At 36.7% G+C, this 26,906-nt stretch overlaps 1 protein-coding gene across 1 annotated transcript in view; it reads left to right on the top strand.

Annotated features, from left to right (window-relative positions):
- RLF (RLF zinc finger) overlaps window positions 1-26,684 on the top strand; it is an 88,958-nt gene extending 62,274 nt beyond the window's left edge. Inside the window, exons 6-8 of the mRNA XM_057706701.1 lie at window positions 11,645-11,781; window positions 16,956-17,097; window positions 21,562-26,684. Coding sequence (XP_057562684.1) covers window positions 11,645-11,781; window positions 16,956-17,097; window positions 21,562-26,208 — 4,926 coding nt within the window. The 3' untranslated portion in view covers window positions 26,209-26,684. The remainder of the gene's footprint in view (window positions 1-11,644; window positions 11,782-16,955; window positions 17,098-21,561) is intronic.
- The last annotated feature ends 222 nt before the right edge of the window (window positions 26,685-26,906 follow it).

Below are 26,906 nucleotides of genomic sequence, written 5' to 3' on the forward strand. Positions count from 1 at the left end.
TAGGAACATACATATCGACAATTACCTTGAATGTAAATGGACTAAATGCACCAACCAGAAGACACAGACTGGCTGAATGGATACAAAAACAAGACCCATATATATGCTGTCTATGAGAGACCCACTTCAGACCTAGGGACACATACAGACGGAAAGTGAGGGGATGGAAAAAGATATTCCATGCAAATGGAAATCAAGAGAAAGCTGAAGTAGCAGTAGTCATATCAGATAAAATAGACTTTAAAATAAAAAATGTTGCAAGAGACAAGAAAGGACACTACATAAAGATCAAGGGATCAATCCAAGAAGAAGAGATAACAATGATAAATATATATGCACCCAATATAGGAGCACCTCAATACATAAGGCAAATGCTAACAACTATGAAAGAGGAAGTGCAAGGCAGAAATAGAGACCCGGATGTGGTGAACAAGCACATGGACACCAAGTGGGGAAAGCAGGGAGGTTTGGGGGGGGGGGATGAATTGAGAGATTGGGGTACCAAATTATATGCTCTAAATACATGCTGTTTATTGTCTCTTAACTGTATCTCAATAAAAGTTCTTAAAAAAAAAAAAAATACTCCACCTGCCAATGCAGGGGACACGGGTTCAATCCCTACTCCAGGAAGATCCCACATGCCAAGGATCAACTAAGCTCTTGTGCCACAACTATTGAGCCTGCACTCTGAAGCCCAAGAGCCACAGCTGTTGAGCCTCTGTGCCGCAACTACTGAAGCCCACTCACCTAGAGCCCATGCTCCACAAGAGAAGCCACCGCAATGAGAAGACTGCGCACCACAATGAAGAGTAGTCCCCACTCACTGCAACTACAGAAAGCTCGTATGCAGCATCGAAGACCCAACACAGCCAATAAATGGATAAATTTATTTTAAAAAATAATAAAAATGCATAAAATACAAAGTAAAACATCAATAAAGACAAAGGTAGTTCTTTAAAAAAAAAAAAGTCCTCAACAAAACCCAACAAAACAAATCCAGCAGTATAGAAAAAGGAGTACTGTCTGCCCTCTGTATCCATGGGTTCTGTCTCCAACTGTAGATTGAAAATATTCACGGGAATATTTTCCTGAGAGTTCCAAAAAGGGAAACTTGAGTTTGTCCCCTCTGACAACTATTTATACCAGCATTTACATTGTATTAGGTATTATAAGTATTCTAGAGGTAATTTAAAATATACAGAAAGATGTGTGTAGATTATATGTAAATACTGTATGCCGTAGAATAAAAGACAAAAGCTGTGTTTGTCATGAGAGACAGAAAAAGCATTTAGCAAAATCCTACACTCTTTCGTGTTAAAAACACTCAACAAACTAGGAATAAGCAGGAAATTTCCTCGCCCTGATAAAGAGCATTTGTGAAAACCCATGGCTGACATTATACTTTATGATGAAGGATTGAGTGGTTTTCCCCTAATATCAGGGACAAAACAAGAATGTCTGCTTTTGACACTTCTATTCAGTATTGTAGTGGAAATTTAAGCCAGAGCAATTAGGCAGGAAAATAGCTAAAAGGCATCTAGGTTGGAAAGGAAGGTGTGTAAGTATTTCTAATCGCATATATCATGATATTGTATATAAACGATCCTAATAAGATCAGTGTACAAAAATCATTTTTATTTGTATACTTCTAACAGTGAACAATATGAAAATGTAATTAAGGAAACAATTCCATGTATAATAGCATCAAGAAGAATAAAATATTTAGGAATAAATTTTTAAAAAGTGATACAAGACTTGTTTGTATACTGAAGACTTTAAAACATTGTTGAAAGAAACTCTAAGTAAATGGGACAACATTCCATGTTCACGGACCAGAAGACAATATTGTTAAGATGACAGTACTCCCCAAATTGATCCTCAGATTAATGCTATCTCTGTCAAAATTCTACCTTCCTCTCTTGCAGAAATTGACAAGGTGATCCTAAAATTCATGTGGAAATTCAAGCAACCCTGGATAGCGAAAACAATCTTGTAAAAGAACAAAGTTGGAGGACTGACACTTCTTTATTTCAAAGCTCACTAAAAATTTTTAGTAACCAAGACGGTGTTTTCCTGACAGAAGGGTAGGCAAAAAGATCAATGGACTAAAATTGAAAGTCCAGAAATAGGACTTCTTTAGTGGCCCAGTGGTTAAGACTCTGTGCTTCCAATGCAGGGGGCGTGGGTTTGATCCCTGGTTGGGGAAGTTCGCATGCTGTGGGGTGCAGCCAAAAAAAAAAGAGAGTCTAGAAATAAGCCCTCACACTTACGGCCAGTTTATTTTCTACATAGATGCCAAGATAATTCAGTGGGGGAAGAATAGTCTTTTCAGTAGTTGGTTCTTTAAGAAGTAGATATCTGCTTGCAGCAGAATGAAGTTTCACCCTTAATACCACAGGTAGAAATTAACTCCAAATGAATCATAGACTTAAATGTAATTGCTAAAACTGTAACATGTTAGAAGAAAATATGGGAATAAATCCTTAAGACCCTGGATTAGGCAGTTGTTTCTTATATCTGACACCAAAAACACAGGTGACAAAAGGAAAAGTAAATAGGACTTCATCCAACTTTGTGTGTCAAAGTCAAGAAAGTGAAAAATTGATCCACAGAATGGGAGAAAATATTTTAAACTGTATATATATATATTATACATGTATATTAAAATTTAAATCAGTAATAAAAAGACAAATACTTTAAATGATCAATGGTCTTATTTTATCATTAGATTTTTTTTTTTTTTGGAGCAGTTTTAGGTTTACAGAAAAAAAAATTTTTTTTAATTTATTTTATTTATGGCTGCATTAGGTCTTCATTGCTGCATGTGGGCTTTCTCTAGTTGTGGCGAGACCAGGGGCTACTCTTCATTGCAGTGCTCGGGCTTCTCACTGCGGTGGCTTCTCTCTGCAGTGGCTTCTCTTATTGTGGATCACAGACTGTAGGCGTGCAGGCTTCAGTAGTTGCGGCACATGGGCTTAGTAGCTCCATGGCATGTGGAATCTTCCTGGACCAGGGCTCAAACCCGTGTCCCCTGCATTGGCAGGTGGATTCTTAACCACTGCGCCACCAGGGAAGTCCTAGGTTTACAGAAAAATTGAGTGAAAAGTACCAACTTCCCATATGTACCCCCTCACCCTCAGAGTCACCTATTGACGTCTTGCCATTGGTGTGTTAGATTTGTTACAGTAGGTGAGCCAATACATTATTATTTACTAAAATCTGTAGTTTACACTAGGCTTCGCTGTTGGTGTTGTACATTCTATGGCTTTTGACAAACGTATGACATATATCTACCATCACAGTATCATATGGAATAGTGTCACTGCCCTAAAGATTTCCTGTACTCCGCCTATTCATCCCTCACTCTCTCCTCTCATGCCCCTGGCAACCACTGATCTTTTTACTGCTTCCATAGTTTTACCTTTTCTGGAATATCACGTAGTTGGAATCATACAGTATGTAGTCCTTTCAGATTGGCTTCTTTCACTTAACTATGCATTTAAGGTTCTTCCATGTTTTTGTCTCTTTCTTTTTCCCAAGTTACTATCAAACTCGTATTGCCCTTATTTAATTTTTTTTTAAACCAACTGAAGTCCATGGTTAGAGTTCAATCTTTGCGCTGTGCATTCTGTTCTCTGAAATTCTCAGGAGTCTGATCCTGCTGTTGTAGTGTGTGCTGACATTTTCTGGAGTGGCTTGTTTATTTGTGCTTTTTATAGGTTGGGATCGTGAGCCTCAGTTTTGGTGGGATGAGTGGGAGTAGGGAATACTTTATGTCTGAGAATTCTCATAGGCCTTAGTTAACATATATCTCTATAAATCATTTTTATGTTTGCTTCTGCCAGGTGATTCAAAGATATTACCAGCCAGAATCTTCTTTTTGTTTTATTTTGTTTTTCTCAGTTTGGGTTTTTTAGACAACAGACTGGTATTATATCAGACTCAAAGTTTGAATGAGGACAGACTATAAAATCTCAATTTTTTTGATCCCACAAGAACCCAGGTTGAGATAGACAAACACATTTTCTGATTATATCCCTGCTCCCCCCCCCCCCCACTTTTTTTTTATAGTCTACACTTTCTCTGAGTTTTTAAGCTCTTCAGGGGTTCCAACTTTATGCCAGAGGGCTCAATGCCAATTTCCTGTCCTCAGGTTCAAGCTTTATGGTCTCCTAACCATGACTTGTAAACTCCAAGCCTCTTAGTGAAATTATCAACAACTCAGCAAGTTAAGGCAGTTGTCTGTTTGCACTTAAACTTCTTCCTTGAGTTTTCAGCTATGTATTTATGAGACATATTTGTTATGTTTTATCCAGGATTTCTAAGTGCTTTGCCACAGGAGAATTTTCAAACATTATTTTTGTCAAGTCCAACTCTTGTTTTTATTCCTTATTCAGCATCAGGGCTGGCAGGAAAGTATATAACCATTATGTATAAAATCCATAGGGTAAGGTGGTGTGTTTTCATCTTTGACACCTGAGTTTCCAGGGTTAGCCTTTATCCTAAAATTTTTTATTCTGGTAAATACAAATGTTTCTGATAGTTCTTATGCATGGTTTATATTTTTATATCATTAAGTTTATCAGACTTTTGTTATGAGGTAGATCTTGATGAGGAAAGACCTGAGGGGACTGGTGAGGGTTTGGAAGAGGCTTAAGGTGAGAGCATGGTATGGAATGAATGAGCCTGAATAGTCTTTCATATGCTTCTAAGTTCTTGGCTGGTTCTGCTCAGTGTCCATTCCATTTCAATTCAGTAAATGTTTATTGACTACCCTTAGACATAAAACAATCACCATGTTCCTTGCCTTCAAAGAGCACACAGTAATAAGGTATTGTCAGTTCTACTGTTAAAAGCATCTCAGTATAGCATGGTGGCTAAGAGTATGGACTCTGGAGCCAGACCATCTGGGGTAGATCCGGGGATGTTTATGTAAATTTGTAGAAGTACCTGACATAATAGTAATGCTATGTGAGATTTTAAAATATTATCATCATTATTATTACTTTTTCATTGCCCTTTTTTCTTTTTGCTTCACATCTCCTTATTGCTCTCTCTGCCTCGACAGTCAGCTGACCCTCTCCTGTTTATCTTGTGGACTGATAAAAACTTCCTTAAGTCACAACAGAATATTAGGGTAAAAGAACAAATATACAGTCAACACAACCCAACCTTTTTCTTTTTTTTTAAATTTATTTATTTATTGGCTGCATTTGGTCTTTGTTGCTGTGCCCAGGCTTTCTCTAGTTGGGGCGAGCGGGGCTACTTTTCCTTGCAATGTGTGGGCTTCTCATTGTGGTGGCTTTTCTTGTGGTGGAGCATGGGTTCTAGGCTCACAGACTTTAGTAGTTGTGGCACATGGTCTCCGTAGTTGTGGTTCGCGGGCTCTAGAGCTCAGGCTCAGTAGTTGTGGCACACAGGCTTAGTTGCTCCAAAGCATGTGGGAGGGATCTTCCCGGACCAGGGATCGAACCTGTGTCCTCTGCATTGGCCAGTGGATTCTTAACCACTGCGTCGCCAGGGAAGTCCCGAACCTTTCTTTAAAATAGGTACGTATTTGGAGTAATGTATTGAACCCATGCTATGCAGTTAGTGTGTATAAGACAAAATACTGGAATAAAACTCACTGTATTGTCAACATTGGTTATTATGAGTTGTAAGACCTAATTTTTATTCCCTGTATTTTTCACGTTTTCTGTTGTAAACATTTTTATAATCAGGAGAAATCTAGTAAATAGAAGTTAACCAAACTAAAAACTATATTAATTTCAAGTCATCCTTTTCAGATATATATCCAAAAGAAACAATAACAAGCAAAATCCTCTGATTCCCCGTAAAACCTAAAGGATAAATTCCATGTCCTCGAGTCTCCGGTATCATTAGCCTATATGGTACCTTTATGGAAATCATCAAAAAGTACCATGCTCCACTATGCCCCACTTAACATGATTGCCTTTCAGAGGTCTCCCTTCTTCTGAAAGGAAGAGCCTCATGCCAAAACTTAGGCCTTGGCAAGCAGACTGTGTTTCAACCTCTACTTACCTCCTTAGGTAATTACCTTTGTGTAATGTGAAACTGCACAACTCTATGACATGGCCTTATTCGGAATATCTTCTAGTGTGCAATTTAGCTCTATCCTAAGTCTTTAACCTTGTTTAATTCAACCTTTCATTCACTGAGTGCCAGCTAAGTGTAAATATCACTCTTTACAGTTACATTAGATAATCCCCACCCCCATATGCTGTGATTACTGTCACATTTATTAGTTTGCTCATTCTGGCATCTTTTGGGGGGTCATCTCCACCCTTATCCATTTAGACCCTAGTATCCCCTGAAGAGCTATTTTCCTTGAAGCCTTCTTTGCTTATTCCAGTCCACGTTATTCTTCTTGTCTTCAGTCTGTCCCACTTATTAATCCTGCCATTTTATGGCCACTGAGCTATCTGTCTTGTAGTTATCTTTCATTTCAACAAGTATTTATTGATATTCCTCCATGCACCTGGCACTGTTATAGGCACTGAAGATACAGTGGTGAGTGAAACAAATATTTGCCCTCATGAAACATGTATTCTAGTGGATAGGTAGTAAATAAAAGATTTAATTATTTGATGCATGTGTTATACTTATCTTAATAGCTATAAAATGTACATCCCAGGGATAGGAATCATATTTAAGAACAAAAAAATTATTTCAGTACCAATTGAGGAACAAGGTATTTCCTAGATACTCACTGAAATTTCCAAAATCTTGTCAGTGACCTTCATTTTAATTTACTTTAGCTGAAAAGTATTTTGTGGCATATATTTGGTTTTTAGTATGGTCTTAAGCTATTTATTGCAACACCTGGGGACAAGTAGTATAACCATATTGTATTATTAGTGTGGTGTTAAAAGTATGTCATTTTAACTTACCTGGATTTTTCTATTTATTTCCTTTTTTAAAAAAGTGTACCTTTTCCCCCTACATTCAAGAAAATACAGGTATTTGGGGCAAAATACTGAGGTTATCTTCAACTAAAAAAATGTTAACTGAGTGCTTATTTCTCATACAGTGATCCTGAAACAGGCACTAAGCGGGGGATAAAAGTATGAAATAAGGGCATGGTATTGGCTTTCATGGGATTTAGAATCTGTAAGGGGGGACAGATAACAGACTGAAGAATCTCTGGCTTCAATTACTTTATTTGTAAAAACAATCATTTTTTTTTAAATAACTTAAAGTGGAAAATAATTCTAGAGGGCGTTCCATTGTTAATAGCCTAGATAAGTGTGTGTGAGGCAAATGACTTCTTAATCAGAAGGTTAGAATAGTCCTACTATTAAATGGTCCCACCATAAAATAGTCCTACTTTCTCAATAGAAACCTTAATGGAAGCAAAACTAACAAGTTAATGGATAATAAAAACATGTGTAAGTTTATGTGCTTAGGTGTTAATGGACCTTGTGTCAGAAACTTCATTATCAGGCATATAGTTGTATTCTAAAATGTAAGGTAAACAATATTAAACAACTAAAGAATGCTAGTATTTCAAGTTTACCAAAAAAATGTATAATGTATGGAGAAAGTTGGGGGTAGTTGAGAAGTTGCTAGAGATTAGTCCAGTGCAAGGGCATGGTTACCAGAATTCCCTGTGGTAGACTCCAAAGGCACTGAGATACTAGAAGAACAAAAGTGCTTCTACTCCTAGGAACTCCTTAGATTTGATGTTCCAACAGTACTGCTCTGTACTCTTAGCTCTATTGAAATGTTTCTATTCCTTCAGTACCATGCTCACTTTTACCTTTTAGGCCCTTGCACGTGTTTTTCTTCCTGTCTGGAACAGTTTTCTTATTTCTCTCTACTCTTTCCCATGGCTTATTCCTGTAATTCTCATATTAGTTGTGACTTTATCCAGAAAGTTGTTTTCAGCATCTCCCCACCTCCCCCCAGTCACCGGCCCACCAAAGTTTCGAGTGGATTTTTCTGACCACAGGTATTTGTAAAATACAGTGCACATCCCCAGTGTGGTATTTAACATACGTTGTAACCTTGCTTATTTATTACCCCTGATTGTGCGCTCCATGGTGGCGGAAATCAGGTTGGCTTGTATCCCCAGTATTTAGCACAGTACACAGGTACTTAGTAAGCAGCACTGCTTTGACTGACAGACACATACATTTTGACGTGGTTGTTTTCCTTCTTAGGGGATTTTGTGCACAGAGGGTTTTGGATATCATTTCTAAGACTGCTCTTTTTTATTTATTGACTGGTGTTCGGTCTTCATTGCTGCACATGGACTTTCTCTAGTTGTGGCGAGTGGAGGCTACTCTTCGTTGTGGTGCACGAGCTCTTCATTGCAGTGGCTTCTCTTGTTGCGAAGCACAGGCTCTAGGCATGTGGGCTTCAGTAGTTGCAGCACACGGGCTCAATAGTTGTAGCTCACAGGTTCTAGAGCACAGGCTCAATAGTTGTGGTGCAGGGGCTTCGTTGCTCCACAGCATGTGGAATCTTCCTGTAGCAGGGATTGAACCCGTGTTCCCTACATTGGCAGGCAGATTCTTAACCACTGTGCCACCTAGGAAGTCCTCTAAGACTGCTCTTGTCCTCAAGGGGTTCATAGTCTAGTTGGAGAGCCAAAGTAAAAGCACACAAAAAGGAAAGTAATAAATGATAAAGGCCAGTATGAGTCAGTAGTTCAGTAGTTGACTCAAAGTGGAATAAAAAATAGCCCAATTAAAAATGTTGATAACTTGCTGTGAATTCGGGGCAGGGCAAGAGATCATTGGATGCTAGAGTAATCTATGAGTGGAGACTTGATAATGTGAAAAGAGTTTCAGTTGGTTGTTGAAGGTTGAGAAGAATTGGCTAGGCAGGTGAGAGGAGGAGGGGCTGTTCAGGCCTATTATACACTATTAGTGTTCCTCTGTAGAGTGGAAATGGAAGTAATGAAATTATATATATGCCTTATAAACTACTAATTCAGTTTTTCTTATTATTTCCTCCTCCCCCATCATTTTAATGAATTTTTACTTGAAATGTATATTTCTAATTTATTTCACTTTTGTCCCTTTTTTTTAACACTTTGATTCAAAAGATGAAAGCCTGTGTATCTCTGAAATGTATCCTTTTAAAATTTAAGTGCTTCCCTTTAGGAATAAAATGACATGAGATTAGTTTTTCACTTTGTTTACCACAGTTGACTTGAGACAGGAAACAGTCTCTTCTTGGGCTCATTTTTTCTGAAGTAGAAATATTGCCTGCCTTGCCAGTCTTACAGATCTTATCATGTTGACAAAATGAGAAAATACAATAAAAGTTATTTGAAATGGATAAAAAGTATTCTAGCAATGTAAGTTGTATGTTATTTCCATTCTGATTTATATGTCTGCCATAGAGAGCTTCTCATGCTGTGTCTCAGCTTGGAAATGTTATATTGCTGCCAAAATTGAATTTTAGAATTCTTGGTTTTCAACAGGAGCTTTAACACAGTGTGGATGGTAGGTGCTGGTCGCTTTGGAACAGCGGTTTTTACTTGCTTTGAATTTCTCATTTTGGTCCTTCAATCAGTACAGTTTTAAGTGGCTATGTGGTGAGCATTTCGTCTCTGGATGTCCCTTCTGATTCATTCAGCTGTGGATGAGGACATGGTTGTTTAGGGCATCAGTAAAATTCCATCTTCATAATGTATGATTTTATTTTTTCCCTGAAACCTGAATTTAATTATGTTTAGGCTTTAACAACTTAACTTTCCCTCCCAGTACTTGTTAGATATAAATTTGTATCAGGAGTGATTTTGCATTTTAAAGTGCTTCCTTTTTGCCAGTCCCTTTTAAAACATACATTTTTTTTTAAACTTAACTCTAATAGGTACACATATCACATTTTTAAAAATTGAGGTATAATTGACATATGTTAGTTTGGATGTGCAGCCTGATTCAGTACTTGTATATATTGTGAAATGATCACCACAATAAATCTAGAGAACATGTTACCATACATAGTTACAAAAAATTTTTTTCTTGTGATGAGAACTTTTAAGATATATTCTCTTAGCAACTTTCAGATCTGCATTATGGTGTTATTAACTGTAGTCACCATTGCTATACTGAAACATATTAAAAATTCTATTTGTAATAACTATGAGGGAGGTTCTGTTATTCCCATTTTACAGATGAGGAAACTGAGGCACTAAGTTACTGAGAAGTTATGTAACCTATCACGGGTCACACAGAGCTATAGAGCTGGGAGGAGAATGTGTACAGTCAGGTTCTATAGTAATTGCTTTTAACAACTGCACTACACTACTTATTATGTCATTGCGTTGTCTTTGAAAAGATTAGGAAACACAGAAGTAAATAAGGTTCACTTTGTAAATGTGCACTTTTTACCCTGATTTAGCTTGATTCATTTATTCCATTTATCAGCATGTATTTTATTTACAGAGTGTCTTCTCTGTTCCAGACACTGTGGTACGTGCTGAGTTTTGAACAAAATGTATGTCATCCTGACTGCATGGATTTTACATTCTAGCAGAGAAGACATGCCAATAAGTTGTTCAACTAATGATTGAATTGCAGTTGTGGTAAATGCTACAAAGGAGAATTTGAGAGTAGAGTTTTTGCCAGGGATTCTAACATGTTCTTAGCAGTTAGGGAATGATTCAGTGAAAAAATGGCATTTGAGCTAAGCAGAGAAAGAAGCCTTTTTGTGCCTACCTGAGGGTATAACTAAAATTAGAGACTTAGAACCACCAGACTGGTTCTGCATAGCAGTCTGGAAGAGATGCGCTAAACTATATGTCTCCTTTGCCCTTATACACACACTTCATTTGTCCTGAAAGTATCATTGTTTTGTGTATTTGGTGCCTAGGGTAATTGGCATTTATAATGCCGACACAGTCATGGAATAGATTATGTTCTTCATATCCTGTTTATTAAGACAGGGAAATGATAAACAGTGAGAAAGGGTCTTTAGAAGTCTTAATCAACTGTTTTACCACTATACAAAAAGAGCCCCAGAAAATTCTACTGATTTGCCCAGGGGTTGGTTGTTTTTGTTTTTAAGATTCCTATAAATAGTATAAATGAAAAAGATGTGTTTCTAAAAGTTGTGTGAAAAACTCAGTTATACAAAATATTTTTTCCTTAATTATATGAAAAAATATGTTGATAGAGCATTTATATTTAAAACAGTTTCTCAGCTGGCCTCCTTTAGCCCTACTGGGAGTAAGGGTAAGCTTGGTATTTTTCTATTTGTAACTAGAGTGACTTAAATAAAATTAAAGAAACAAAAAACAGGAGGGAAAAAAAAGATGATGGTAGTTCAGGTGAAAATAACCTCAAGTTATGCATAATTTGATTCTTTTATATAGTAACAATATTCATGAGTGATTTTTTTAACTGTACAAAAATGTTTTATCTGTGTTGGGACTGCAGTGGAACTTCCTCATAGCATCTATTCTCTTCTCTGTTTAATAATTTCTTATATGAAGTTTTTATTCCAGAAGACTCCGCCATTAGTTAGTATAAGAAAATTATATTCCCCTAAGTCTTGCCTCATCAATTATCAAAGATAGAAAACGTTATAAAAAAGCTTCATGTTATATAACAAAGTTTACAGAAAAGTCACCATTTTCTTTTTGACTTAGTCATCTCATTTTTGATAGATTGCAAAGGTCGACTGCAAGGAAATACTAGACATCATATGTAATCTGGAATCCGAGGGTCAGGATAACACAGCATTTGTTCTTTGTACGACTTACCTTACCCAGCAGCTCCAAACTGCAAGTGTGTATTGTTCTTGGTAAGTATATTTAGTTTTTATTCCCTTTATTTGTTAGTACATAGTATATAGCATTTAGAGGGTATGTAAAGCATTGGTTTGTTTCAGACTTAAAAGTCTAAGCAGATTAAATGATGACATGAGAATTAAATCTTGCTTTCAAGCTAACCCATTTAATTAAAAATATTATTGCTTCAGTCTTTTCCAGGAGAGTCCAAAAATAGTAAAAAGTCTGAACTCTTCTTGATTGTTTCATGGAGAGTTGTCTGTTAACTTCAATATATATCTTCTTCTTTGAAGATAAAATTATGGCAATATGAACCACATTGGTGTTAGGTTGTTTTCCTTTTACATTTATTACATCTTCTGGTAGTCACTTTCCCCCTTGTATTTGGAAACTCACTAATTATCTAGGTTTCTAGGTCAAACTTGCACTAAAGAAGGAAACCCATTTGAATTGTAATCTTTTTTGCAGCTATAGTACTGTTTAGCAAAATCGCATTATTTGGTTTTACTTCAGTTTATATCTTATTTGCCTACAGAGTACTTAGTTGCTTAAAAGGAAGCAGTAAGTGTAACCCATGGCTCTTTCATTCTAATTCTATTGAAACTACTTAGAGCAGCAGGACAAACCTGGTACACAGGAAACCTCAAAAATGCAAGATTCTGTCAATAAGTATCAGTTTAAGTGGTATGGATAAGATTATAAGAGATTAGAGAAAGGTGCTCATTGTACAGCAGTGTTTAAGGAAGGTATCAGGGAGGAGGTAGTATTTGAGTTTTAATTCAAAGAATGGGTTGGGTTTGCATAATCGTGATTAGAGGAGCTTCTAAGGATGGCTTGAAGTTGGAAATAAGCATTTTGTTTATAGGAAAACCTGGTAAAGCCTTTCATATACTTCAGCCCTTATTGATCTCCCTCTGGAGCATCTGTGAGCGTTTGTAAAGTTTTATAGTTACTAACATTTTATGTTACTGTATTTTAATTTACTAATTTTTATAGAAATATTATTTGCATTCTGTAAATTCTCTCTTCCAATCCTCATAATAATCATTGTACAGATGAGGCAACGGAGGATCAAAGGGATCTGAGAAGTCTTACAGTTGCCCAAGGTCTCAGAGCTGAAGTGGTAGAGTAAAAAGCCCAGGGGTTTTGACTCCTAATACAGTGCTTTTCTTCTATACAGTTGTTTTCCTGCCACAAGGCCAGAATTCAAATTGCAGTCTTCTGCCATCAAGTCCTCTATGCCAGAGTTATACCTCCTATGGGAAAGGAGATAGTGGGATAGGGGCTTAAATATCACTGTGGGCATTTTGTTAGCTAACCGGAAAAAAAAAAAGTGATATAAGTAAAAAGAATTTTAGCAGAGCAGTAAGATTTTTGAACACTGTCAAGTAGAAGAATTTGTTTTTCATGCATTAGAGTTAGAGATTTAACCTCAGTAAAGCAGGTGTATTTGCTTGTGGAATAACCCCCATTTTTTCTTTTTACAGTTATTTTCTTTGCTTACAATGAAAAAATACATGCTAGTTATAGCTAGGTTTTTAGTGCAAAGAATACATTAAGTCACATATGGGATGTGTTACAGATTATAAAGTGTTTTTAAAACTATATACACATAGTTCTTTTAATATTCTTGATACAGCTTCCCTGTATTTAGTGAGTCTAGGATTAATGCTGTTCTCCTGCAGGAGGAAGGGATTAACAGGGATTTCCCTCTTATTGGCCTCCTGAGGAGCTATAATGAGTAAAGGGAAGGAAAGAAAATTTTAAATCACTTCACACTTTTTTAAAAGTAAGCTTCTTCCAAGCAATTCAGAGGGAAGTAGAATATAAAATTTTAGAATTTTAAAACATTTTTTTCACCCTTCTGTTGTTTTCAAAGTCTTTGGGGTTGGGGGGCGGGGTGGAGGCACTGGTAGTGGGATATTGGCGTTAGAATAGCTATAACATAAAAAGAGTGAATTTTACTAAGGAAAATGAATCCCAGGAATTCTGTTCAAATAGGTTAGATTCTTTTGTTGTGCTAGAGATGTCCTGTGTTGAAGATAGTAGGCTATATGGGAATATTTGTCTAGAAAAGAAAAAAGAATTATTAATTGGTATTTTATTGATGACAGTAAAGTTGGAATATGATTATAAAAGCAGTCACTTATTTTTAAATACATATACTAGAATTTATTTATTGTGTCATTCTAGAATTTGGTCAATCTTGAAGATATTTGAAAGATAAACTATGTACCTATCACCCAAAACAGTTTTTTATTTTATAAATTTCCTTCAGAGACATTTACAAAATAAAGTCTTATTACTTTATAGCAATTACTGTATTACTGATCTTAAAAGGTATATTACTTAGCTTATTCATTAAGCTTGGCCCCAAAAGATTTTTGGCTGTTTGCAAAAATCAAAGAAGTGCTGGAGGAATGACTTCCCTATATATGTCTGGCGATGGTAACATAGAGTAGCCATGCAAGTGAGAAAGATAACCATTTTGAATGGAACAGTTGTATATAACAGATGTGTAATTACAGCTGCTTCTTTAAAAATAAAATCATACAGTTGAACCTTAAACCTCCACACTAAGCTTTCAGTGAGTATTTGATAGGTTGACCTTTGGTTTCTGTAACACCTCTGAGCTTAAATCTTGTATGTTGCATATTTGTGTTTCTTCAGATGTGATTGCGGGTCTGTTCTCTCCAACTAGACTGTGACATACCAGGGTCGTCAGGTATATTGTCTAATTTACAGTTCAGTCCCCAGCACCTGGTGAAGACCAGATGCAGATATCCACTCGTGTTTTATTTAACTGAATTTTTTAGAGGAAAAAAAGAGGTCATGAGAATCAACTATATTTGCAGGAGCCCTCTTTAAGTGGGTGGTTATTCTTTAATTCCACAAAATTTTCTTTGCCTCATTTCTAAAGTGCCTAAATTCTGGATCACAGTGTGACATCGTGGGCCTCCTGCTTTGCAGAAACACAGTGCAGTTTAAAGTTCTTGCTTGGTAGCTAGTTGTCTGCTAAATGTGTTTCCTACTATTAATAGAACTAAATTTCCTTTCCCATTTTTATAAATCTGTATATAATTGTTGTCTTGAGGTAGGCAGTGGGCTAATTTGAGGGTGCAGTAAATCATCTGAACATTGGAAGCATCCATATAGTAGAATCATTTTCAGTATATTCTTTAATGCTTGTCCATTATTTTAAAAATCACATCATTGTAGTGTTTGAAGGAGTATTGTCCTAGTGCGTGTATGATCCCCGAGGCTGTAAGTTGCTGTTGGTGGTTTCATTGTTCCAGTGTGCAGATTTGAATGGATGATTAAAGTGACATCTTGGCATTCTCACTAGTAATCTGCTGGTTGTCATGGTTTCAGGCATGTTTGTATGTTTAGGTGGGTAATAGCTTTTTTTGTTTGTTTTGTTTGGTTTTTTTTTTTGGTAATAGTTTTAGGTCATTGAATTGTAACTGTGGAAATATGTGTATAAATATAAAATACATGATAGAAATGCTCTTTTTTGATCATGGTTATTTGGAGTTGATAACTAGAGTTTGAAATACTTAATTTGGAATAAGTCAAGCCCTGGATACGCTGATTTTTTTTTAAATTATTTTGAGAGACTTTAATTCTCAACCTGCCTTTTATCGTTTTATCAGATTTGCCTAACTTTAAACTTATAGCTAGTTGATGAATTTTAGATAGTAGATATTCTTTACCCTTTTATCTTCATAATCAGGTTTTACTAGTTTTGATAATTTTGTTCTTTTCAAATAGCTCAGATTTCACATACGTTATTTTGGTAGGTACTCCTTTTTATCTCTGGGCATATGTAATTCTCCATTTCCTTTGTTATGTGGAATTTTGCATTATTCTCCAAAGTTTTAAGAGTAAGATGCGTACATCTGAATGAAGCAATCTAAGTTTAAAAAGGAACAGTCATCCCAACTACTTGCCTGCCTGATACCTATTTTCAAAGCCAACCTATCTCAGTTTTTACTTTTTCTAGTTAGGAAAGCAATGCTAGTCACCAAACACAAATATTTAAAGGCATTTTAAGTTAATTTTACTTGCTATAGCTCAAATTTTTCATCATTAAATATTATAAGCTTTAATCATATATCTTTTGAAACTTATATTCACTTCAATCTTTGAAGCAAGTTTTATATCTATGTAAGAATTTTACCATATGGGAATCCCAGTTACCTCCTTAAAAGTATAAGAAAATAAGTTCTGTTAACTGTGTTTTAAATCTATTATAAAAAGAGGTGTATTCATTTCTTAAGCTTTGGATTTGTACCCAGTTTCCTGGGATAGTCTGTATTAACAGCAATAATAAGATATTAGTGTTCTAAAACTGGCTCGTGAAAATAATATTTTTTAATGGAAATCATTTAACAAATACACAGTGTCCTTTGAGGTTGTACAGAAAAGAGTCACATTTTTTAAAGCGATGACATTCTCTTCTGTTTTGCTAAGGAACTTTCCTTACGTTTACATTTTATATTCACATTAGCATTTCTATCCTGGGCATTTTTGAGTTTCTAGTGGTTTTCCTTGAGAGTTTTCTCTTAACCCATTCAGCACTTTTATTTAACTTATTCTTTTCAAACTTTTCTTTGTTTTCATAATAATATTTGTGGGATTCTTGTATTTTAGCCATTTCCAAGAGTGCCATTTTAATAATTTTATTAGTAATATTTAAACATTCGAAGACACAAGCCTAAGTAGCATTATGACACTTTAGAGATGGAAAGGGTCCATGAGATTAATGTGGAGAAGTACTATACCATTAGAATATTTCATAGTGGTATGCACTTTGTTGGCAGCAGGGTAATGACTGATAAGCCCTGCCCGCTTGGATAGGGCTTATTAATTCAGTCAGTATAATTACCAGTGTAAGGTGTAAAACCTTTTGAAACAAGATGGGATCTAAATAAGTCTTTGAAAATGTCAGCATAAAGGAAGTAGTCTTTTGTTGTTTTACTTTTGCCCAGGTACAAAGAATAAAGAAGTGGGGGAATTTTCAAGGAGGATTCTTAACAATTTTATCAGTTTGAGAGGAAGCAATAGGGAATGTAGACAGTTTTTCTTCTAGTTGTTGTTTACTGTCAACTTATTTTCAAAAACCAAAAAATTGGGGTAGCAAATACTAGTTGCTTTAAGTGTTTTACCATAATCTTTCTTTTTATAGGGAATTGACTCTCTTTTGGAGTAAACTGCAAAGAAGAATTGATCCTTCTGTGGACACTTTTTTGGAGCGCTGTCGTCAGTTTGGTGTCATAGCTAAAACACAGCAGCATTTATTTTGCCTGATTAGAGTTATACAAACTGAAGTGAGTAATTTATGCTTTTTATGCTGATTGTTGTGGAGGGAAAAATGAGTGGGGCATTTTCAGGCAACTCCTTTTAAATAATGGAAAATGAGGAATAATGGGGTTTAATAAGATTATGGAATTGGACATAACTAGCTGTTTCTGCAGACTTACTTCCTAGGAATCTACAATTTTTCTTCATGGAAAATAGTGATTGACGTGACAGACCACTGAAGGAAGGAAAGATTATGTTTCTTGGTTGTCACCTCAACCACCCTGTATCTGCTTTTCCTAGAACAGTGTTCTGTATTTTATATAGGCATATTTCTTTTGCAAATTAACATGATAATTATAAATAAAGTATATCCTTCAGTATAGAGTGATAGATTCTCTGGGTTTTGGAGTAATAGAACAGTTCCAGAATTGACTATACATAAACTGTAAACTTCCATGCCAAATTAGGAAACAAGTTAGGGGTTTTTTTGGTTTTTTTGGGGGGGGGGTTGTTTGCTGTTTTTGGTTTTTTTTAAAGAATATTTTCTAAAATGAAATGAAGTGCCTTGTTTTTTGAGTTCAGCCCCAGAAATGTATGCTAAGACTGGCAGCCTGGAGATTTGGGATGATTCTTATGCTATATGCTCTGTTTCTGTTTTGTTTTTAATATCTACTTATGACTGAGATCCTTATATACCCATATCTATAATGGTTTATGGGTATGTTTTATGGCTTACTTCTTTGACAACATCCAAGAATTTTTTATACTAAAGTCAAGGCACAGTTCTATCTTTGATACTTCCTATCTCCTTTGATGTAACCTTCCATAGCCTATACTTTATTTAAAATACGTGTATCTGGTCTTCTTTAGTGAAGATAGGAGAAGGTAAAAGTTATCAGAAGCAAATTCACTGTCAGATAAGCTAGGTGATAATTATTTCCAATCACTGCAAATGAAGTTGTGTCTCCTATCTCAGAAAGAATATGTTCAAGTAATTACAGAACTTGCCTTGTTTAAAAAAATTAGTGGTACAACTGGCCTTTAAAAAGTTGTGGGTGTTTTTGTTTTGTTTTGTTTTAATCTTTAAGGGAAGTATGAGTTTTCTGTTGCTGCAAAACAGATTACCACAACTTAGCACTTCAGTCAGCACCCACTTATTAGCTCACAGTTTCATAGGGCAGAAGTCCAGCACAGTGTGGCATGGTTCACTGCTCAGTATCACAAGGCTGAAATTGAGTTGTTGGCCAGGCTGAGTTTTTATCTGGAGGCTCTGTGGAAAATCCACTTCTAAGCTCATTTTTATTGTTGACAGAATTTAGTTCCTTTCAGTTGCAGGGCTGAAGTCCTCATTTTTTCTTGCTGGCTGTCAGCCACAGTCTGTTTTCAACTCCTAGAAGCCACCCTCATTCCATGCCTTCTTTTCAATCCAGCAAAGGCACTGCAGGAATTTTTCATATCTGACCTTTTCCACCTCTGACTTCCAGAACTAGATTTAAAGGGCTTGAGTGATTAGGTCAGCTCTAGGTGATCTACTTAAGATCAGTGGATTTGGGGCTTTAGTTACATCTGCAAAGTCCCTTTTGCCATGTAATATAACATAACCATAGGAATGATATCATATTTATAGGTTCTGCTTATACTTAAAGTGAGGAGATTATACAAAAGTGAAGGTTAGCGGGGGTCATCTTAGATTTCTGTTTACCTCAAGGAACCACAGAAAATAAGAAGGCTTCTAGAGGATTAGGGAAGGTGGGTTTCTGACACAGACCAGGGAATTTGCTGTCCATTTGTATAACCAGGACCCATTTCTTTTTCATCCCAGTCTAGGACGTTTTCCACTGTAATCCATATTTATAATATTTGTCCTGAAGGGCAGAAAAGATATGGACTGGTAGGTGGAAGGGGAGTGAATGTGGAATTCCTTTCTAATTGAGAGACTCACCTCTAACTTTTTAAAAGAGAGGAGATCTAACCTAATCATTTGGGATCTAGTTCTACTGTGAATGGTAGTGGTATAAAGAAGATGGAAGTTTCGCCCTCTCTTATACAGGTAGATAACCCAGGAAGACAGGCCAGGGTTGCTCTCATAGCTCCACGTATCAGAAACCCAGGTTCTTTTTATCTGCTGTTAATACTTAGCTTCCATCTCATGTTCTAAGACCTAGCTATTCCAGTCCCAGCTATAATGTCTGCATTCCAGATAGCAAGAAGTGGGGTGGAGAGTAAACTACACTATGACGCACTTTTTCCCTCACTCCTTCCAGCATGTGCGTGCGCGCACACACACACACTCACTCACTCACTCACTCACTTACTCACATCTAGCTGCAGGGAGGGAGCTAGGAGATATATTGATTACTCCAGGTGACTTTGTAACCAGATAAAACCAGATGTTATGTTTTGTTAAACTTTGGTTCTGTGACTTCAGGAAGTCATAGTGGAAGGGATGACTTTAGAGAATCCAGGGTCTCTCTCAAGACTTTAAAAATAGTATGAAAGAAAAATGGATGTAGACCTGTTTATATTTGAAGTGAAAGGCATAAGAAGAGGGATAATCTTGAAGCCAGTTTATTTGGCCATAGGGCACTTTTTGGTGGAACATACAAGTAGTACTGCTTTGCAAAACATGACCTTGGCTAGTTTAATACCTTCTCTTTAGTAATAAAGAAGCTGAAAATTAGAGATGTGTGACTTGTAAGGATCTAGACCATGGGTATCTTGACAAGTGGCATAGTGTGATTTAAGGTTATCATTTGCAAGTCAGAACACAGAGAACTTGGAGAAAGTCTGTTAAGTTTTAAAATCATTCATAGGTTCTCAACAAGTTACTTAACCTGTTTTGGAAGACTGTGAGATAAACAGCAAAGAATGTCTGTTTTTTCTTAAACAGCCTAATCTAGTTGAGATGGTATAATTTGTGAAATCACTAAGAACACTTTTCCAAAAAAAATTAATAACTATACCATTATACATTCTGAACAGATATACCAAGAAGTTACTTATTAAAGGAGTGTTGAATAAATTAGAATTAAGATATGGAATGTGGAGCTGAATTTTGAAGAAACTGATAGATATGAATAATTTGATAGGTTTTAAAACCAGGAAGCTGAAGAAGTGGCTTGGCTGGCATATTGCATCAAGAGCACATGGGATATAGCCAAGTCAATTCAGCTTTGGAGTCAGTATAGAGTGTAAAGTGGTTAAGACTCAGGTGCTGGGAAAAGATGCTTAAAGTTTGAATTCTTGCTTCTCTGCTCATTAGCTGGTGACATTGGGCAACTAACTTTCTGAGCCTTGGTTTCTTCATCTATAAAATGAGAATAATGTTTGCAAAAAGTTTATTTAGAATAGTGCCTAGGATGTAGTAAGGATTCTGTAAATTGAGGGCAATTATTTCTTTGTGTTTTCAGCATTTAGAATGGTGCCCAACACAGAATAATTGCTTAGCAAATTGACGTTTGAACAGTGGAGTTTATCTTCAAATATTTTATATGGGGTTCTATTGAATATTTACTGTGTGCCAACATTGTAGTAATCACTTTATGTTACTTTATTTCATTTTTATAACAACAATAGGAGGAAAATCTAATACTGCCACTATAATTAACATTTTACAGATGAGGAAGCTGAGGCTTAGAGGAGTTAAGAACTTGTCACTGTAGTGACTCAAAATTCTGTGCTCTTAAGTACTGTATTTTAAGCCACTCTGCCATAAGGTCCTGCTTTTCTCTGTTCCTATTATTTTCACGTATCCTTTCAGTCTCTCACATGAAAGAATCATCGTAAACACACTTGCCTTTTATCAAATACGACCATATCTTTTTCATGATTTTTGACTGATTACTGAGAACCTGTCACTATAGAGAAATTTTCTATTGTTTTTCCCTGGGAAACTGAGATTCAGTACACCTGTGACTGTAGAATACCAGTTCTTTTAGGAGGAAATGTACAGAATCATTTATTTTAGCCTTGAGGTTTTGATGACACCTAACCGTTCATGACATAGGAGTTTTTTAAATTGAATTCAATTTTAGACTCACTTTTATACATATGTTTCCTCTTACACCCATTTAAGCCCTATCCTTCCTACCCAGCTTGAGATAATTCTTTTTTTTTGATTCCTTCAGTGACCTTATTTATCCTGAATGCCTTTGAATTTATGTGCCGTTATTATGTATACATTTGGCACATAGATAAATTCCTTGAGGGTTAGGGACGGCTTGTAACATGCAGTGCCTTATAAAGTTGGATATTCTTTACATGTACATTGTTGTTGTTCATGGTTGTAACATCTAATCCAGTCCTTTGCATGTTGAAACAAGGAATATCTAAATGTAACTTGCAGGAGGAAAGATTTAAGATAAAATTTAAGAACTTTAAAAGTTTTAAGAAGAAAGTTGTGTGTATTTGTGTGTGTGTGTCTTATCGGTGAAAGTTAATGTTTACAAACTGGGGAAAAAAAAACTTTTCTTCCCTGTTTTTCTGAACAGGCACAAGATGCTGGTCTCGGGGTGTCGATTTTACTCTGTGTCCGAGCTCTTCAACTCAGATCAAGTGAGGATGAAGAAATGAAGGCATCAGTTTGTAAAACAATTGCTTGTCTTTTACCAGAAGATTTAGAAGTTAGACGAGCCTGTCAGCTTACAGAATTCTTAATTGAACCCAGTTTGGATGGATTTAATATGTTGGAAGAACTGTATTCCCAACCAGATCAAAAATTTGATGAAGAAAATGCACCAGTTCCGAATTCTCTCCGATGTGAGCTTTTACTAGCTTTAAAAGCCCACTGGCCTTTTGATCCTGAGTTTTGGGACTGGAAAACTTTAAAACGGCACTGCCACCAACTTCTCGGACAGGAAGCCTCAGATTCTGATGACGATCTGAGTGGCTATGAAATGTCTATAAATGACACGGATGTTTTAGAGTCATTTCTCAGCGACTATGAGGAAAGTAAAGAAGATAAACAATATAGAAGAAGAGATTTGACAGATCAGCATAAGGAGAAAAGAGACAAAAAACCCATTGGTTCTTCTGAAAGATACCAGAGGTGGCTTCAGTATAAATTTTTCTGTTTGCTGTGTAAGCGAGAATGTATAGAGGCCAGGATTCTTCATCATTCTAAGATGCATATGGAAGATGGAGTTTACACTTGTCCGGTTTGTATTAAAAAATTCAAGAGAAAAGAGATATTTGTTCCTCATGTGATGGAACATGTTAAAATGCCACCAAGCAGAAGGGACCGCTCTAGAAAGAAATTACTGTTGAAAGGCTCTCAAAAGGGAATTTGTCCCAAGAGCCCCTCTGCAACCCTGGAGCAAGGTCAGTCTTTGAATGAACAAGCCAAAGGAGAGTCACATGAATATGTCACATTCAGCAAATTAGAAGATTGCCACCTGCAAGACAGAGATTTGTACCCATGTCCTGGCACAGACTGTTCCCGTGTGTTTAAGCAGTTTAAATACTTAAGTGTGCATCTTAAAGCTGAACACCAAAATAATGATGAAAATGCCAAGCACTACTTAGATATGAAGAATAGAAGAGAGAAGTGTACCTATTGTCGACGACATTTCATGTCTGCTTTTCACCTGCGAGAGCATGAACAAGTGCATTGTGGTCCTCAGCCTTATATGTGTGTATCTATAGATTGCTATGCCAGGTTTGGATCAGTGAATGAACTGCTTAACCATAAACAAAAACATGATGACCTGCGTTATAAATGTGAATTAAATGGCTGTAATATTGTTTTCAGTGACTTGGGACAGCTTTACCACCATGAAGCACAACACTTTAGGGATGCATCTTACACATGCAACTTCGTTGGCTGTAAAAAGTTTTATTATTCCAAAATTGAATACCAAAATCACCTCTCAGTGCATAATGTTGAAAGCTCAAATGGAGATGTGAAGAAATCAGTGAAACTTGAGCCTGCAGCAGGTGAAAAGCAAGATTGTATTGATCAGCCCCCTCTACTTGACCAAACCGAGAAATCACATTTACCAGAGGATCTTCTTTTCTGTGCTGGATCAGCTAGTTCTCAAATAGAAACTGCAGAAAATTTGAAAGAAAACAGTGACAGTAATTCTAGTGATCAGTTAAGTCATAGCTCTTCAGCTTCCATGAATGAAGAGTTAATTGACACACTGGATCACTCTGAAACCATGCAGGATATATTATTATCTCACGAGAAAGTCTTTGTGCCCTCCGGTTTAAAAGAAAAATGTTCCAATATGGCAGTTTGTTTTGATGGGACTAAGTTTACCTGTGGTTTTGATGGCTGTGGTTCCACGTACAAAAACGCAAGAGGCATGCAGAAGCATCTAAGGAAGGTCCATCCATACCATTTCAAACCCAAAAAGATAAAGACGAAAGATCTTTTTCCCTGTTTGGCTAATGAACATAATCCAACAACTGAAAAGTTTGATGCAGAACCTAAACCTAGCTCAGATACAAACAGTGACTCCCCAGATGAAGGTCTAGATCACAATATTCATACTAAGTGTAAACGAGAACATCAGGGTTATTCCTCAGAAGCCTCCATTTGTGCTTCTAAAAGGCCATGTACGGAGGATACCATGTTGGAACTTCTGTTACGCTTGAAGCATTTAAGCTTGAAAAACTCAATAACACATGGATCTTTCTCAGGGTCATTGCAGGGGTACCCATCCAGTGGTGCTAAGTCTCTTCAAGCCGTTTCACCTACCATCTCAGACCTTAATTTTCAGAATCAAGATGAAAATATGCCAAGTCAGTACCTGGCACAGTTGGCAGCCAAGCCTTTTTTCTGTGAGCTTCAAGGATGCAAATATGAATTTGTGACCAGAGAGGCTTTGTTAATGCATTATCTTAAAAAGCATAATTATTCAAAAGAAAAGGTCCTTCAGTTAACCATGTTTCAACATCGGTATTCCCCATTCCAGTGTCATATCTGCCAAAGGTCATTTACAAGAAAAACACACCTTCGGATTCATTATAAAAATAAACATCAAATTGGCAGTGACAGAGTAACTCAGAAACTGTTAGACAATGAAAAATGTGATCATGAAGGCCCATGCTCAGTAGACAGGTTGAAAGGTGATTGTTCTGCAGAACTTGGAGGTGACCCCAACAGTAACTCTGAGAAGCCACACTGTCACTCTAAGAAGGATGAATGCAGTTCAGAAACAGATCTGGAATCATCCTGCGAAGAAACAGAAAGTAAAACATCTGATATTTCATCACCAATAGGTGGCCACAGAGAAGAAGGAGAAGGAAGGGAGGGGAGAGGTAGCAGGAGAACTGTTGCTAAAGGAAATCTCTGCTATATTTTGAATAAATACCACAAACCATTCCATTGTATCCATAAAACTTGCAACTCCTCATTCACCAATTTAAAAGGCTTGATTCGCCATTACAGGACTGTACATCAGTACAACAAAGAACAGTTATGTTTAGAGAAAGACAAAGCGAGAACCAAAAGGGAACTTGTCAAATGTAAAAAGATATTTGCTTGCAAATATAAGGAATGTAACAAACGTTTCCTGTGTTCCAAAGCCCTTGCTAAGCACTGTAGTGACTCTCATAACCTAGATCACATTGAAGAGCCGAAAATGCTTTCTGAAGCTGAGTCAGCGGCCAGGTTTTCCTGTAACCAGCCTCAGTGCCCTGCTGTTTTTTATACATTCAGCAAGTTGAAGCACCACTTGATGGAACAGCATAATATTGAAGGAGAAATACATTCAGATTATGAAATTCATTGTGATCTTAATGGCTGTGGCCAGATTTTCACCCATCGCAGTAATTATTCTCAACATGTATATTATCGGCATAAGGACTATTATGATGATCTGTTTAGAAGCCAGAAAGTGGCAAATGAAAGGTTACTAAGGAGTGAAAAGGTGTGTCAAACTCACACTCAGGGGCATGAACATCAGACTACCAGGAGATCGTTTAACGCTAAGGCTAAGAAATGTGGTTTAATCAAAGAAAAGAAAGCTCCGATTAGTTTTAAAACAAGAGCTGAAGCCCTCCATATGTGTGTGGAGCATTCTGAGCACACGCAGTACCCCTGCATGATTCAAGGATGCTTATCTGTGGTGAAGTTGGAGAGCAGCATAGTGAGGCATTACAAACGTACCCATCAGATGAGCAGTGCCTATTTAGAGCAACAGATGGAAAATCTTGTTGTTTGTGTGAAGTACGGTACCAAAATTAAGGAGGAGCCCCCTTCTGAAGCGGAGCCCTGTATAAAGAAAGAAGAAGATAGAAGGTGTGAATCAGAGCTTACAAAGCACAGCCATTCCCCAGGTGACAGTAGCATACCTGTCCAGACCACCGATTCCCTTCATCCAGGTGAAAGGGATGGAGGTCAGAAGGGATGTACAGAAAGCAGTCCAGCTTTTGATGCAGATACTCTGCTCTACAGAGGAACTCTGAAATGTAACCATAGTTCAGAAACCACTTCTTTGGAACAATGTAATATAGTTCAGCCTCCTCCTTGTAAAATAGAAAATTCCATACCTAATCCTGATGGGACTGAAAGTGGGACTTATTTCACAAGTTTCCAGCTGCCTTTACCAAGGATCAAAGACTCAGAAACCGGGCGGCAAAGTTCAGGGCAAGAAAACACTGTAAAAAATGCAACCCATGTCCCAAAAGAGAATTTTAGGAAGCATGCACAGTCCAGGTCATTTGATTTGAAGACTTATAAACCTATGGGATTTGAATCTTCATTTCTGAAATTTATTCAGGAAAGTGAAGAGAAAGAAGATGATTTTGATGATTGGGAGCCTTCAGAGCACTTAACATTAAGTAATTCTTCACAACCCAGTAATGACTTAACAGGGAGTGTTATGGCAAATAATATGATGAATGACAATGACCCTGAAGTTGACATACCTCATTCTTCCAGTGACTCTGCAATTCATGAGAACCTGACTGCAATCCCACCTTTAATAGTAGCTGAGACGACAACAGTTCCTCCCTTGGAAAACCTGAGGGTTGTATTGGACAAAGCATTAACAGACTGTGGAGAACTTGCCTTAAAACAGCTTCATTATCTTCGGCCAGTGGTTGTCCTTGAAAGATCTAAGTTTTCCACACCAATTTTAGACTTGTTTCCAACAAAAAAGACAGATGAACTTTGTGTAGGAAGTTCCTAAATAGCAATTTTGTTTTAGAACAGACTGGCTCCAACACTGCAACATGGGGACAATTGCCAACTCGAACAAAGGCTGAGAACCAGCCACACTGTTGTTTAGGGTAGAATAGGCTGTGTATTTACATGAATGTATAATATCTATGTCAGCAGTATTGGCTGAGTCCATTAGCTCTCCAGTTGGTTTATTGATTGGGTTTTTTTTCTTTTTGTTTGTTTATTAAAAAAAATGGAACTGTATTCTTGTTTGGTGCTAATTAATACATCAAAATATATTGGGGCTTCCTTTTTCAAATTAAGTGTGCATGATTGTATATGGAACAAATACTAAGATCCCAGGGTGGGAGGGCTAGGGAAAGGGATATGGAGTTCTTACTTGACTTGAATGTGCACCTGAGGGTGCTTTGTGTAATATATTGTACACTACAGCATCTTATATTTTTTGAGTTGAGTTTCAATAAATTACAATTTTTCACCCATTTTTTGTTTATTCATAATGAGTTTTCATGCCACACATAAATTGGAATTGCACTTATATTTTCTGGAATGTGCACTTATATTTTACCCCAGAAGCTTCCTTTTGAATGACTGTTGTCTTAGTTTTGTGGAAAGAAAATTCTGAGATAGAGTAAGTTAGCTCTGGGAGCCAAGATAGCTCCCAGAAGAGGATGTCCAGGAGTTGTCTAGGTAGAAAGGAGAGGG

Source organism: Hippopotamus amphibius, chromosome 1, assembly GCF_030028045.1.
Source record: "Hippopotamus amphibius kiboko isolate mHipAmp2 chromosome 1, mHipAmp2.hap2, whole genome shotgun sequence".
Classification (NCBI taxonomy): Eukaryota; Metazoa; Chordata; class Mammalia; order Artiodactyla; family Hippopotamidae; genus Hippopotamus; species Hippopotamus amphibius.